This window comes from Carex rostrata, chromosome 35, assembly GCF_964058835.1.
Source record: "Carex rostrata chromosome 35, lpCarRost1.2, whole genome shotgun sequence".
In the NCBI taxonomy this organism is placed as follows: Eukaryota; Viridiplantae; Streptophyta; class Magnoliopsida; order Poales; family Cyperaceae; genus Carex; species Carex rostrata.
The window spans coordinates 3,843,741-3,861,155 of record NC_135952.1 but is presented as its reverse complement, the minus strand read 5'-3'; the positions used below and the strand labels follow the sequence as shown (position 1 = coordinate 3,861,155).

Genomic DNA, 17,415 nt, shown 5'->3' with positions numbered 1-17,415 from the left:
CCTGAGGCACCAACAGATATGCTATTTCTGATGAAGAGACATGAGAGCGAGCACACTGCCCCCAAGTCCCGAGAGAAGATATATAGCAGTAGCACCTATTCCTATTCTCACTGAAATATATTTAATTTCAATACACTTGTGTTTTACTTTCAATTTTGGACTTCTTTTGCTAAATTACTAAACAGCACCAAGTCACCAACAAAGCGGTACGAAAGATGGAATCTTTTAATAATGAATTAACAATCAATTCAGCAGATGGATAGAAGTCCTCCCTCTCTCTCTCTCTCTCTCTCTCTCTCTCTCTCTCTCATCCCTACCACTTTTTTTTTTCCTTTGTTTTTTGAAATCCTGACAGAAGCTGATCCCCACCTCTGTCATCCCCACGAGTCTCTCCAACCACTATCCTTCCCCACCTTCTCTCTCTTTCTCTCTCTAGGGACAAGACACACAGACAAGAGTCAAAACCCAATGGACCAATCTGACCAGCGAACACCTTCTCTCTCTCCGAGCAGTAACAGCAGCCGGAGCACCTCCGACCAACCCCAACCTCAACCCCAACACCACCACCCCTTCCACCAATTCCACCAACAAAACAGCCTTGAGCCCCTCTCTTTTCCCGGTCCTGGCCCGGGTCAAGCTTCCTTCATGGGCTCCCTCGCCATTACCCCCTCAAAATCTGACACAGACCCTGCCTCCTCTGACCCCAGCAAAAAGCAACTCACTTCTTCACAACCCGCCGCAAAGCGATCGTCGAAGGACCGCCACACGAAAGTCGACGGACGAGGCCGTCGCATCCGTATGCCGGCCCTGTGCGCTGCTCGTGTGTTTCAGCTAACACGTGAACTGGGCCACAAGTCAGACGGTGAGACCATAGAATGGCTCCTTCAACAAGCCGAACCAGCGATAATCGCTGCTACTGGTACCGGTACCATCCCTGCTAACTTCTCTACTCTAAACATCTCTTTAAGGAGCAGCGGTTCCTCTCTCTCTGCGCCTCCTTCAAATTCAAAATCAGCCCCACACTCGTTCCATGCACTGGCTCTTGCACCGCACCACCACCATCGTGTCCCTTATGCAGATCCGGGTGCCGATCCCATTTCTCACTCGGCAATGCTTGGCTTCCACCAGCTGCTTCCCAACTTAGGTACCCAACATCACCATTTAGTTCAGGGTGATTCAGCCGGGGCAGGAGCCGGGGACACAAATCTCGGAAAGCGGATGAGAGAGGATTTATTCAAGGATGAGCAACAACAAGGTGGAGCCGGAGGTGGAGACGGTACGGGTCCCTCGTCCCCTTCTACCTCGAAGCCATCATACCATGCTGCTGTTCATGCACCAGGGAATGTACGGGGTCCCACAATGTGGGCTGCGGTGGCTCCTAATAGTGCACCCGGCGGGGCTTTCTGGATGCTTCCAGTCTCAACCGGAACTGCAGGTACGTCAGCAGCTGGGCCAACTGAGACACCCATGTGGCCATTTGCTGCAGGGCCCGGGCAATACCCGCGGCCTGGAATGGGCCAAGCTGGTGCCAGTCAGTCTACAACTGCTCAGGCACCGCTACAATTTATGTCTCGGGTTAATTTTTCTGGTGGAGGAGCGGTGCCGCTCGGCCAAATGGCTGTGGGACCGCAACAGTTAGGGTTGGGAATAGCTGATAACAATATTGCGATGTTTGCGGCACTGAATGCATACAATAGGGGAGGGGGAGGAGTGCAGGGATTAGGTCCAACTGGAGAGAATCATGTTCATGGTCATGGTCATGGCCATGGCCATGCACAACAACAGGATCAACAAGGGGCAAACAGTGGAGAGGAGCACCAGCACCCCTCCAGTTCCCAGTGAAGTTTCATCCTATCTAATTCTATTCCCCTTTCTATCTATGGTTAGAATTTAGATGGAAATGGAAGGTAGGCTAGTAATTATTAATTACATTATTCATATTCATGTCAATTTAATTAGCTTTTTTTCATTGAATGCTGTGAGGTAGCACTAGGAGTAGATTTTTTGAGTGATTTTTTTTTTAACCCATCTTTGATTAGTGGAAGAATAGTTTTCCACTTTTTCTGTATCTTTTTTGGGGTTAATTTTTTTCTCTATGATTATGGGATGTTTAATTAAGGAAGTGATTTGTGGGTCCAAAATTAGAACAGGGCCATTAGAGGGGTTGTTGTATAGTGTATGTGTAGTAAGTGGATGGGGCTTGCTTATGTTGTAATAATTTTTTTCTTTTATATTTTTTTTTTCCTTCTACGGAGGAATATTTTTTACTATATATATATATATTAGATATATATATATATATATATTTCCAGGGATGATTATGATTATGAATAGAGAAAGCAGAGCATGGGGGTCCACTAATGACAGACACCAATGAACTGGTACGACATGGATAATCCGGATTGAAAGAGTAATGAAATGTTAAAAAAAGGTAAGTTGGTATTTTTTTAAGAAGGCGGCTTTAGACTTTAGTTGAAGCATATTACGTCAAAAGGGGTCACTTTCTGTGGTTGACACCAGAGCAGCGCACAGCAGATGTGCACCCTCGTTTCAACAAATATCAAATTCCGCTCATCACAAAATTGTTATCATTATCCTTTGAAATAAAATTCAGATTTTCATCAAACAATTGTTACACTTTTAGGTCATCACTTGTTATACTTCTCATGTCATCTTTTGAAGACTGTTGGTTTTAAATTCGATTTTTCTAAATAAGGAATACTGACTCCTGTACTTTATATTGAAATCCGCATTTGAGAGAGCACATCTCTAATTTTTGATACTTTAATATTGGCAGAGATTAGGGATGTCAATGCTATTTTTTTTTATTCGCTTACCCGATTCGTATTGTGTTCAATAAGACAGATACTAATACAATTTTTTTTTTGTAAACTTGTTGGATACGGGTAAAGTTTTTTTTTCGTTATCTAAACTCGTACGGATAAAGTCTATTTCTATTACACTTAATTAACTATTAAATTATGTAAATAAAATTCAATAGATCCCAATAAAGTCTATATTTTTAAAACACGTGTAAGAGTAACGGGTAAGAGTAGGTTACGAATAAGAACAATTTATAATAGATACGGATACAAAAATGCTTACACCTGACTCTTATTGTACCGTTGACATCTCTAGCAGAGATCATATTAAATGTACGTTTGCTCTTTTACTAATTACAGTTGGTTATGAAAAGTTCAATTGAAAATTGACGAATATTGTTTATAATTTTTAAAAAAAATCTTTGCAGAAACTGTGAAGTTACGAGGAAAATCGGACTCTTGACCTATGAATAATTAACGATCTTAGAACTTTTTTTTTCTAGTGAACTATGCTAACTTTCTTTTCTCGTTTCTAAATTCTTTTAGCCAGATTTTGTTCACGTTGCTTGATTTACTTAATTTTGCAAATAGATAATGAGTATAGCTAAAAAAAAAAAAAGAAACCAAAATATCTCCTAATTAAGTCTTGGGTCAGTCAACTCGGAGACGGGTCGCCATAAAATTTGTATTCAAAGACGGAACAGTCGATAGTCGATGTGAACAAATCATGAATTCATCTTTTGTTTGATTGTCCCGCTGGAGAACTGGAGACAATATCACAATTAGAGTGTGTGTGTGTGTGTGTATATACGTGGTCCCAACTGCATCCACCTATAACATTTGTTCACGTGGCAACCAATTCAAACGATTAAATGAGAATCCTCTGGATTACCTGACCGTTTAAGTTTAAATTTCAACCATCCAATCAGAATCAGAAATAAGTTATCGGAAATGAATTCAAGAGAGATGCATCATGATTCATGACATGCATGGCTCTGATCTGGCATATAATTTGCTTCCACTTTCGGCCATGCTATTGCTGCCATTATATTGTCTCTTTTTTTCTCTCTTTGGATGTACATGAACAGATAGATGAACATGACATGAGGTCTCTTATTTCGATATGGCTGGCTTGTGTATTTTATTTGTTGCTTCTTTCTAAGTTTAAGTAACTTAATAATATGTTAATCATTTTAATGGAAATCAGATGCTTGTTTCTTTCCTTCCGGTTTTCATTCTTCAGTTCTGACCCAGTGTTTTTTACTTTTTACTGCGGTTAAAAATACAAATATATATATATATATATATATATATATATATATATATGGACTGTGTTCTATGGTCTGTGGTCTGTGGCCATGGCCCATGGATATGATAATGACCATTATTTTGAATTGCACCTCAAATTAAATAAAAGAAACACAACGCCATTGACTATTTATAACCACCACAAGTCCACGACAAAACATTTTAATCAGGACATAATCTGGTAGTACCAATCCAATATATATTATATATATATATATATATATATATATAATAAAAACTGAATCCACCGCTATCCTCGATCTTTGTCTAACATCGTTCCACATTCATTCGCCTTTGGATATCAAGCAACAACCCATAAAATACACGTATATATATATGTTGTTGAAAGGAGCAACAAATTCCAAATTGTAAGATCATTTGTTCTTAATAAATTTTTCATTTTCATTTATTATGTAAATTTTCATATTGTTTATCATATATATGTTGTTGGTTGACTCTTTTAAAAATTTAAATTGTATTGTTGAATAATTTATAAAAAAAAATCTAAATATAAAGTCAACCTTTTTAATTAGACCGCGAATTGATGTAACACTTAATTTATCTTAAATAAACAAATATAACAAGTGTAGGTAACTAATTTATGATAAATGGATGACTTTTTTTAATGCATTTATTTGCTCTATAAAATTCATTGTACATTTCTCAGTTTGTATTAAAATTGTCTCTTGTACTCTAACAAAAGACGCCAATCATTTTTTTTTCGTCGATCGCGTCTCATTTTGACTAAGTGAGACCGATTAATTAATTACAAGGCAAACCAATCAATTAAAAATTAAAAATTGTCTAATTTTCAAGTTCATGCTAGGCTGGACATAGAAGAATATAGTTTTTGTCACTGTAAAATATGATAGCTACGTAAGAGAGAAAATAATAATTATATATTTCTTTTACCCCCTCTGCATTCGAAAGAAACAAATTATGTGACAGTGGGAATGACCAAAATAGCTTGGTTTAATTTCTCAACTGATGGTTCGATTCAAACAAAATACCATTTACTGGTAATTTTCTCTCCTGCCCGTCATTTTCTTTTTTTACTTTTGGAAATTAAAATAATCAAATCATCTAAAAAAGATGGCTTCTTTTTTTATCGATAAATAAATGGGTTTCGGCCCCATTGAAGACATGCCAATTTCTCATCTATATTCATTGAGAAAAGTCAACATAACATGTCATCAATAAAACCGCATCATTCGGGTCCATTGATTTCTAACTCAAATATAAATTAATTTATAAATTAAATTTACGAGTTTATTTTTTAAGTCAGTGATTTTAAATACCTACTAACAATTTCATTGATAATAAACCGTATTTAGAATGGTTCAAATGGCCATAATTCCTAAATATACTATTTTATTCTCATAAAATCCTCTAAACTACTATGATATTCTAATCAACTCTGAATCATTCTAATACCTTAATCCTCATCTCGCTCCACGACTGGATCCGCTTCTTTGACTGCCAAGCTTCGACGACGACCGGATCTTCTTACCGTCGTGCTCCAATCGAGATAGGAACTCTATACTCCGAACTCCACGATACTGCACTCTCGGCTCAACCTCCTCCCCTCTCTCTCACTCTCTTCTCTGCTCAAGAAGGTAGAACCGAGAGAGAGGGATGGGGGATGTTGTGTTGGGAATGAGAACTACAAGGAAAATGGTGGAGTTGGGTGGAGAGAGAGAGGAAGGAGGGGGCCGGGTTTTTAAACCCTAGATTTTGAATTGCCAAAATGTAATAAGTCCTCTAAGGGCCTGTTTGGCGGACCTAAGGGAATGGTAATAGAAATGGGTTGCAAAAATTTTGAACTTATTTTTACTGTTCACGTGGCGTGAACAGTAAAATTTGGAGCTGTCGCCAAACATGTCCTAAATGTACAACTTTACTTTGATCAAATCAATGGTTTCATCCCAGTACTTTTTAGATTTTTTGTGACTAAAGTACAATAACTTTTGGAAATTACTCTGACAAAATCATTTATTTGATTCCAGTATATACTCCAATGGAACCAAATCATTAGTTCAGTCATCTATGGAATCGAAAAGAAGTAATTCATCTTGTTATTGATAATTTAATTCTTTTAATTTCTAAAAATAAAAAAATGCCTACCCATTACTTCTAACAAAATCTTCATAGTATTAGAGCATATTTGTTTGTCACACGATTACACGAAATAAGATTTGATGAGGGAATCCACTTTTGAAAAAGTGAGAACCCGTAGGCACGGGTACGTGTAGAATTGGTTATGGAAATGTGCTGAAATGAGTGTTCGGTTGTACCATGAAACTAATTGTTGAAAATCTTAATTTATTATAAAAAATATATGTATATAATTCAATTTCTCATCTATTGAGAAAAAAATTTGCTGACTTGTATGCTTATTTTGTACCAATGTAGGTAATTTTATTTTTCTAATTAGTGATAATAATTAAATAATATTTTATTTTTGTGATAGCAATGTTTTTACATTTCTCAATACGTTAGTTATTTAATTCTTATCTTATTTAACATTTTAATGAGTAATTTTCAATGGTTTAAATAGCGTTTATCGCGTCATAGCGAAATGGTTAAAAAAACAGCGCTGTGTTCATATAGCGCCGCTATAGTGCTAAATAGCGCGCTATAGCACCAATAGCGTCATAGCTTTTATGGTCCGAAAATGCTATAGCAGCGCTATAGCACGTTATTTAGAATCCTGATAATTTTGATTAACAATAAGAATAAATAACAACACATTTAATGCTACATCAAATAATCTGATATAGCATTTATTGGTATAACTTGCTTGTATGATATATCTGTATGATGGAGATGAATTTAATGGCTCAACCAATTCAGTTAATACAATACTCAAAGTCAGTAGTTTAAAATAAAAATACAACACTCAAAGTCAGTAGTTTAAAAGAAAAATACAACACTCAAGGTCATAATTTAATGAACTAACGATTGCAAAAAAAAAAAACACTCAAAAGTCAAAAATGGACTTGTGCTTGTTATATCTATATATACAACACGAAGTTAAAAATAGCTCAATCAATTTTCATCATTCTCTTTCATACAATTTTTCTCCCCCCTCTCTTATTCTCCTCTCCACTCGAGAAGGTAAAACTGAGAGAGAGATGGGGGGTATTGTTTTAGGAATGAGAACTACAAGGAAAATGGTGAAGTTGGGTAGAGGGAGAGAGGAGGGGGGTGGATGTCAAAATTGTAGGTTTTGAATCACCAAAATTTAATAAGTCCCTTAATTTATAACTCTAATTAGACCGAATCAATGATTCGGTCCCAGTACTTTTTGTATTGTTTGTGATCAAAATACAACAACTTATGAAAGCTACTGAGATCTAATCATTTATTTGGTCCAAGTAGATACTTTAATGGAACTAAATTAATGGTCTGATCCCAGTTCTTTTCATACTTTTTGTGTCCAAGGTATAACAACTTATGGAAGCTACTGGGACCAAATCATTTAATAGATACTCAATGGAAACCGAATTATTGATTCAGTTTTATTTATGGAATTGAATAAAAGAGTAATTCATCTTGTTATCGAGAATTTATTTTTTTAATTTCTAAAAATAAAATAAAAAATTCTAAAAGTAAAAAAGTTGCCTATCCATTACTTCTGACAAAACCTTCATAGCATTATTGTTCCCTGGCATTTCCCTGTTAGTGCTGTCAATCAGATTTCTATAAGGGGTTTCGGTTTCATCTTATGTTTGATGTAAGTCTGTATTTCAATAATCAATTAAACAATTCATGGTATTTTAGATCAATAACTGTAAATTGCATGTTCTGAATATTTTTGCTGGTACAACAACTTTTCATCAGTACCAGTACTTTGCTTGAATTTATAGGTTTTGGATGGTTTCACTGAATTCATGTTTGCTCCTTGGTCCCACTAAAAAGGTAAAGTTATTTTTTGTAACCCTCGTGAAAGCCGTGGTCCATTTCCTGCTATGTATTTTCTTAAGATATTTTTTTCATGATCCTGATAAAAATGATAAAATGCTGATATGCTGTATTCCTGAAATTTAAATAATTTTCTTTTGCATAAAAAAAGAAAGGGGTGTATGGAGAGGTCGCTATCAAAGGTATGAAGGAATCTAGGAGGAAGAGAAGCCAACAAAAGTGGGGATGACGCAGCAACAGTAATAAAAATTTGTACTTTTCTAATTAACTCCCTCTTTAATATCATATTTGAATAACAGTCCCATTTGTTACCTCACCTGAATAACAATTTGGATTTGGCATAGATAGAGACAGATATTGCCTCCACAGTTTAATTTTAATTTTGAAATTCCTTCTGTAGTTCACACTTCACAATCTTAAATGGAGCCCCATGTCCTGCATTTCTCAATTGAAAATTTAGCCAGCAGCTTCTGTTAATTATTATTTTTTATACACTTTTCTTGGTTTTGGAAGCATTGGCAAATGTGAAGCCCAGTTTGGGGGACCCTGTTATTTTCCTTATTTTTTTTTTATTGATATTTGGAGGCATTACCCAGCTTCCCTTCTATATTTTTAGCTTTGGAATTTGTTTTTTGTTTTCAATTTTGGATTTAATAATAGAATTTTATTGCAGTATATTTGTACCGTAAGAAAGCAAGTGAAGAGGGAATTAATTAAAGAGCGTGTGATATGGTTGACAAGGTGACTTGATACAGTCAACAAAGGTCGGAAAAGGAAGTCTCGGTGTACACACCAAGGTCTGTACAGTACAATACATTTCTCACTTACTGGGACCCACTTATCAGAAGCATTGAGGGAAGAATGATTGCTGGGACGGTGGAGCCCATCCATTTTCTTACGCTCATATATATTATAGTTAGAAATCAGTACCTCAAATAATTTGTTGAGTCTTATTTGACAAGAAATTAAGATAGAGACGAACCTAAAAAGGTTGTGTGGAAGCTTCTTTTTGAGACAACTTCTCACATATAATCTTACAATTTATTTTAAATTAAAACACTAACTAATTAATTACAATTAAACTTTTTGAGACAACAAGAATCATGGTCGTCCAATTGCTAACATATATAGAGTTAGGCTGGGGTGCTATGGATAGCATAGAGGCCTCTATGTTACGGCTCAATATTCGAGTTTTCAAAATCCAAACGGTTGATCCGAACCGTTCATCTTATTCTCCATATTAATATCTGCTTGGAGACCAAATTTTACATTTTTCTGAATTTTTTTACTATTTATTAAGTATTTTACAAAATTGTTGATCCAACGGTGGCTGCACAAAACAGTAAAACCGTTGGATTAGCGATTTTCAAAGTGGCTTAATAAATAGTAAAAAAATTCAGAAAATTATAAAATTTGGTCTCCAAGCAGATATTAATATGGAGAATAAGATGAACGGTTCGGATCGACCGTTTGGATTTTGAAAACTCGAATATTGAGCCGTAGCACGGGAGGCCACTATGCTATCCATAGCACCCCAGCCTAACTCACATATATATATACACAGTTACACACAAAGAGGAATCTTTCAAGTTTGCTTCGATATGAACAAATATTGGAAGAGAATGTTATCAATCCTCCTTACAACAAAACACGTACCAAGTAATTGATTGATTGAAATTAAATTGTAACTATAACCTGCACCAATTTCCAACAATGATATGTCGCAAAATTGGTTTAGGCTCCCTACGCTTGCATACATATTCTAATGTGCTATTTCCCTGGATCGTACAAGGAATAAAAAAGCCTTGCTTTCATGAGCTATCCTCTAAGGTCTAAAATCTATATAGTGTAGCTGTGTAGGCAAGAATTCGAATCCTCTGAGATACCTCAAACTTTGAGTGGATCTGGATCACTCAAATCCTTTATGCACGAATCTCAAAGCACATTAATATTCAAATTGGCACCGAAATTATTAGCAAAATTAAGCGCCATCGAAATCACCGTTAATTAAGGGAGCTGGCTGTTTTAATTTCATAATTTGTCTTTGTACTTGGACAAAATTATGCTTTTACCTTTCCATGATTTCATGCTCCTTTTTGAGATCTGTGCAAATCTGTAATCAAAACTTGAAATACTGAGATGCTCACGCTGTCTCCTGTGTCACTGTGTGGTTGAGGCTGTTACAGTACTTTCCCACATTATTTTTACATGAAAACATACATAGAGATTAAATTTCATAATTTTTAATTAGAATATTTCACTGTTTTTTTTAGATAGCTAGAAAATTATCTCATCTAAAAATAATGAACCATGCAATTATGCAAAGTAGTTATTTTCTGTATATTTTAGAACAGAGTAGACAAAATTAAAAAAATTGTAGTTTGATATGCAAGTATATTTTCGTATGGAAATCATGTTGAACAGTTTAGACTTTAAAAATAAAAATACAGATTCATAGTACATACTGGCTTGCACATGAACAGAAGGTAAGGGGGCTAAGCTCTCCCTATAAATTAAAGTTTTTCACTTTTGTCTTTTAAAATTTAAATTTTTACAGTTTATAATTAGCACATCTCACAAAATAAAATTACAGAACACTTACCTATCCAGCCTTTCTAATCTCAATTTTTTAGTTCCAACTCTCAATATAGGAATTACAAAATATCATAGCCTCGCTACTCTACAGATTGTTGCATCTTTGAATCTAACAAGAACGGAATTCTTAACAATATTGGCTTTTTTATTCTTTATGTGAAAAAAGTAAAATGTAAAATGTAAACATTACTAGAAGCAAAATACAAAAAAAAAAATTAAAAAAGTACATTAGAATGGCAGTAAAATCTGTGACAGGTAGAAGGAAGCAAAATAGGGTTCAGATTGGGAATTGGGATCCAAACCTAGCACAATTATGGAATATATATATATACACACACAATTGTTTGGAGCAGCTGCAGCACAGAGAAGGTTGATCATGATTCATGATCAGCAAACTGAATTGGGAAATAATATATGGCACCTGCATGTGCATTACATGATGCATGAATGCCACAAATGCATGTCAGTGACAGTATTCTTTCCAGCAAAATCATTTGTATCACATCATTTATTCATCCAATTAATTCAGATCCACTGCAACACTTACTTGGCCGTGTATAGAATGAGATCTGACCATCCGTTTTAATACAACACGAATCTTAAAGCATATCCTTATCAATTATTATAAATAAGTTCAGAAAACATTCATAGATAAGCTAAAAAAATGTGATGCTTGGTGGATGAATTCTGACAAAGTGATTTGGATGGGATCAGATTGATTGAGTATAAATAAATAAATAAATAAATAAAGTAGGTGAAACAGCATATAACAAGGACTTTTTAATATTCTATTCAATGAAAGGTATATATAGACTTAAGACTTCTCCTCTCCACCTGCATTTATTTACTACCAAACATAGCACAATTATGGAATATATACAATACTTATCATAATTTTTTTATAATTCCAAAAGATCCAGAAAAAAAAAAGGTGAAAAAGCTGAGTTCAAATTTCATGAATTTCATAATAGATACATCACAAATTTGGGACAGATATTGACAGTGCGGTTTTGGCTTCATACAGTGTATGTACGACTGTATGAAGCCAAAACTACGTTGTTAGTATCTTAACGGGCCAATTTGAAATGGACCAGTGAACAGTGATGGATGTCAGTGTTACATCTACATGGGCTAATAGCCTAAGGCCCTAAGATACTGTTGCTTTGTAGAGGACAGGAGAAAGATGAGATCCAAATTGGGTGATTAATTTGACGAAGAAAGCGTGATTGGGTAGAATCTGATTGAAATTAGCAGCTCTGAGTTTGTGTCGCTTGTGCTATCCTTGTCAATCATTTTTTTTACTGTAGAATGTACAGTTGCACATGACCCCAGCTGGACTGCTGCTCTGTCCCATCTCTCCAATTACATTCTCTCAAATTTTTTTACATACAGATAGCTTCAGCAGCAAACAACTGGCATTTCTTCTTAATACTACTGCAATTAAGGTGTTCAAATAGTAAGTTCGGTTGAAATCAAAGTAAAAATGATCAAATTTAACAAAAAATGGTTTTCAAAAATAGAACTGAACCGATTTAACTTATCAACCAATTAAGAATCGAACCGAGCAACTATATTGATATCATTTTTAACGAAAATAATACATTGTCATACACAACAATTGAAGTTTGGTTCGGTTCGGTTTAATAATATTGTAATAACACCAGTAAAATTAGAGTCGCACAAAAATAAACTAGTTGTTCAGTTTAGTTGATTTTGAATGTCTAAACCGATCGAACCAATCCATTTTAATCGAAATAATTCAAAATTTCAACCGAACTGATCCATTTAAATTGAAAAAACGATCTATTTAAATCGAAATATTCTGATTCGGTTCAAAACCAAACAAACCGAACCATTTGAACACCCCTAACTGCAATACTTACCAAAATGCTCCGTTTATATATTCATTAATGCAATAATTTTTCAATGGAAAGCATATGCAACTTATATATATATATATTATTTAACAATTTCGACAACCGATAAAAATTGGTTATAATAAAATGTATAGTTGTAGATTTATTAAATTAAATTAAATTTGAAAATCATTTAGTCAACAATTAAGTATTAGTAAAATTAAATTGTTATTTTCTCATGGACGACCAATAATTAATTTTCAAATTGCATTGAAAAAATTATACAGAGCCTATCTAAAGTAAAGTACAAGAGAATTTTACTTTTTAATTTTGATAATCATTTGATCAGTTTTAACAAAGCTCAAATATTGCTACCAATATAATCTATCCGTCAAATATATATTCGGAATTTTAACCCGCAATTTTCACATAGAGATCGTTGTTTCTTGCTACTAGACAAAATACTAGTAATTACAAATATCAGATTTTAACAGTAATTTTGACTCACAAAGCGCTAAGGATAATTAAAAAAAAAAAAGGTTTTCGAACTGTATTGCGCTACGCAAAGTAAAGAGTGTGCCGTTAAAATTTGCAACCTAGCTTCTTGCATGTGAATCCTTATATATAGGTCACTAATTAATTATTATTATTATTATTACAGATTAATTCACTAAATAAACAATCATCCAAATTTGACCTAAAATGTCACCAAGTATATAGGCAACTTAGAAGCATCAAGCATGTCACCTTAAAAATTGCAGAGAGACGTTAACACTTCATTCATTCGATGCTTTTCTTTGGTACGTGTCCTTTTCCAGGAAAGAGACCTTACTGGTAAATTTTCCCAGGTCCTTAACACCGTCAGAGTCAGAGACTAGCAATCAAGCTATAGTTTTGTACTATCTTATTAAGAAAGAAAGCTATGTTTATATTAAAATTATATAATTTTTTTCTGTTGGATACAAAGACAGCAACGGTCAGGTTGATTCATCCGATAGAAATACATATATAACTATTATTTTTTCAAAAAAAAAAAAAAAAAATATATATATATATAGAGAGAGAGAGAGAGTAAGACTTGGGTGCTATGGATAGCATAGAGGGCTATGGTGCTACGGTTCAATGAGTTTTCAAAATCCTAACGGTCGATCCGAACCGTTCATCTTGTTCTTCATATTAATATGTGTTTGGAGACCAAATTTTACATTTTTTGAAATTTTTTTTACTATTTTTTTAGCTAGGTAGAAAATCACTTGATCTAAAAAATTCTGCACCATTCAGATATTTCATTTTCTACCTATATAAAAAAATAGTAAAAAAAATTTCAAAAAATGTAAAATTTGGTCTCCAAATACATATTAATATGGAGAACAAGATGAACGGAGATGAACGGTTCGGATCGACAGTTAAAATTTTGAAAACTCGAATATTGAGCCGTAGCACCGTAGCCCTCTATGCTATCTATAGCACCCAAGCCTTGCTATATATATATATCTCTACCATTTCAAATTTTAATATTTATAAAAAAAAACCTTTCATTTATATTACAAACGTGTGATCTCTCACACGAAAGACATTAATTGTTCTTTGTTACTAAATTAGAAACTAATTAATTAATTTATGTATAGTTATTTTAAGCACATAAAATTTTGCTAAGAAAAATGCTTTGTTAAGTCTGATTTATTATCATGACCAAAGATCATATGTCTTGATTGTATTGTGTGTTTCTCTTAATTTGGTGTTTCTTTCTCTAAAAACTATTAAATTGCACCCAAAACTCAACTACTAAAAAGAAAGAAGAGAAGAAATAGAATGAGTAAATAAATGTTGCAGAATCAATTAATTGACCAAAGAATGCTAAGCCGACAACCTATTCTCTCTGAATTTATAGAGAATTTATTGGCAACTGCCTGTTAGACAGCTCATATGGTAAGGTAAGGTACATTGTTATATATTTACTATATGGTTAATTGATTCAGTCCTTGATGAATGAAAACATGTTAATTACATGCTCAATATATAGTAAAAGGTTTGGTGTCTCTATAAATTGATTCAGTCCTTAATCAATAAGCTCCATCCATCTATTTCTCTTAATTTCCTCGACTCATCTCTCTTTATCTTTTTCTTGACTTCGTAAATAGCATGCCGGAGGAATTCGTATCTTCTGCATTAACTCAAAAAGGAATCTAATATTAAAGACACGCTATATTTTAAGCGGAGATCAAATGAGCTCCGTTTACAATCGGACGGTCCATATGTATTAACTGAAAAGATGCTCTTTTGAGTTAATGGAGACGATGCGCACTCATGCCGGAGGTATTAGATTGTGCCGGAAAGTAGGCTTTTTACGTGAGTCAAAATCTGTTTTTTTTTTTTGATATTATATAAAAATTTGGGTGCATATTCGGTGCGATTACAGTGGATGATGCACGGATAACACGTGCTGACTGTCCTCCCTGCTTTTGCTATTTCACGCCCAATTCTTCAGAAGAATTATACTCTTGTGGTTCTTCCAAGGCTGTCTCTCTGTAGTAATCCCTATCGCTATCAATAAACTTCAAAAGTTAATTAAACAGTTGAGAAAACCTGTTTCTGCATATATTGTAACACTATATCTGCCACAGAAGACACCAGAAAATGCTAATGCTAGAAAGAGACCAACCCAGGCAAAGAGCTTGACTACATCAAATCGGCGCCGAACCCAATTGCTGATGTCATTTGATCACCATTTTCGGATATAATCGCAACAAATAAGATGGAGGAATAGATAAAAGAATTTTTTTTTGTTTATGATTATAATAATGTTTCTTCCAGAGTGGTAACTGGTAAGTGGTAACTAAATGTAGAGAAAAAGGCTACGCAAACGCAAGACAAGGTGTCGGCTTACGAAAAAGTAAGATAGAAATTGTGTGTACCTCTGATTTTTGATAAAGCTACTGCTCTGTACCAATATTTTGAAGACTGCATTGTGGACCCCATCTGTAGCCATAGACAGATTTGGTGCAACAGGTAATATATTTACAACCTCCACCCGAATCATCTCTTGAACCATAGCCTTCAACTTTGGCCTTACTGGTAAGTTTTCACCTTGTTGCAATGACGCATGTATAGTTAGAGAGACTCCTACTCCTAGAGGGAATCAGATGTCATGTCGAGACTTGGCGTTGGAGTTCATTTCCTTACTAGTAATATTTGTTCAATTGTTGATACTTGGTATTGTTATACGAGTAAAGCTAGCGTGTGACATGCTCACCAAGAAAGTTTGGTGAGCATAACTCCAAAAGTATATCGGATCGACGTCAAATGTCAAATCCAAACCGTTGAAATCCATGTACTTCATGAGTGATGCATATATTTGCAAAATTTTGAAAGTTTCGAGTTTATTTGCTACACGGTCAAGTGGTCAAAGAAATGAACATTTTATTATAAGTTATTTTATATATTCAATTTTTATTATTTCTTTGACCACTTGACCGTGTAGCAAATAAACTCGAAACTTTCAAAATTTTGCATGTATATGCATCACTTATGAAGTACATGGATTTCAACGGTTTGGATTTGACATTTGACGTCGATCCGATATACTTTTGGAGTTATGCTCACCAAACTTTCTTGGTGAGCATGTCACACGCTAGCTTTACTCTTGTTATACTATTCAAGTGGGTTTTGTATATATAGTGTAAATACTTCTGCACTAGATGTGTGCGTTTGTAAATACATTTGTTTTTTTTTTTTGGATAAAAAGCCTAAGCCCATTTCATTGCAGAAATTTTAAATTACAAAATGTCTGGATTTAGGAATATCTCATAATCAAAATGATACCCCTAGATAGAAGCTGAAACTGTAATGACTTAACATGCACAGCATAACTCCAACAGAAATGATAAAATCTATGTCTAAGCCACAACAGGGCTGATTCTAAGCCATTCACAAGTGCTAAATACATTTGTTATTAATACAATTGTCAGGGGCACTTTGCTCTCTGACCTAAAAACAAAATTACACCTTTCTGGTAACATCACCTTATTAATTAATTGGTAGGACAAAACAGATGGACTCTAGAATTAATTTTTTTTAATTCTTATTAGGGTAAAATAGGAACTAACAAAGTTAATGTTAATTGGCCTCGGAATTCCTAATTAATACTATGGTCCTTGCTGAGAAACACATGATCGGGAGGTGTACGTATTTGGGAGACGGAAAGAAAAATAGTTGAAAAAATATCTCTTGAAAAGGGACATGAAATTCATCATGCATATATGGTATTTTTTTTTTTTTTTGGTTTCTTGTATGGTAATTTATGTGACATTAACTTTTTTTTTTTTTTTGCAATTATTTATGTGACATTAACTGCTCTATCATAATCATATAATTGGGAGACTTCGGATTCTCTGCTCGTCCTCAAACAGGAAACACCGTTTGATATTACCAGGTGAACTGGAAATTCGGATTCCAAATCATTATTTACCGATTTACTAATCGGACTATGGAGTGGTTTCCATCAGAAATTGTACCCGAATTCGACCCGAATTTTGCTCTCTGACTCAACACGCATGCAAAAAAGGACTTTTGAGAAAAGTTATGGACTGGATAATTATCCTTTAATTCTTAATGTCATACTCTATTATTTTAATATTGAATGAATATTGTGGCCTTGTGGGGTTGGGTGGATTTGGACTGCGTGGGGTGCATTATTTAAAATAAAACAGAGTGGGCCAGCCTGGGTTGACTGTCAGGTGATGATTCCACGTACTGTTCTTTCTTGTTTTTTAAAAATTTAGGCATCTTTACATAGATACCTCTCAAAAGTTGTGTGTATGTGCAAAAGAACCGCAGTATTTATTTTCCTACGTGTTAAAAGAATTAAAGGCGGAAAGAGGGAGAGAGAGAGAGAGAGAATGAGCTGTCAT

The 17,415-nt window shown here is 34.4% G+C and overlaps 1 protein-coding gene across 1 annotated transcript; it reads left to right on the top strand.

The window, feature by feature from the left end:
• The first annotated feature begins 221 nt into the window (after positions 1-221).
• LOC144549639 (transcription factor TCP8-like) lies at positions 222-2,265 on the top strand. The gene has a single exon (XM_078298407.1). It carries the CDS (start codon positions 256-258, stop codon positions 1,840-1,842), a length of 1,587 nt encoding a protein of 528 aa, XP_078154533.1. The 5' UTR covers positions 222-255; the 3' UTR covers positions 1,843-2,265.
• Positions 2,266-17,415: the final 15,150 nt, after the last annotated feature.

Coding starts and splice junctions, on each gene's coding strand:
- LOC144549639 (XM_078298407.1), top strand. CDS start 256: ATGGATAGAAGTCCTCCCTCTCTCTCTCTCTCTCTCTCTCTCTCTCTC.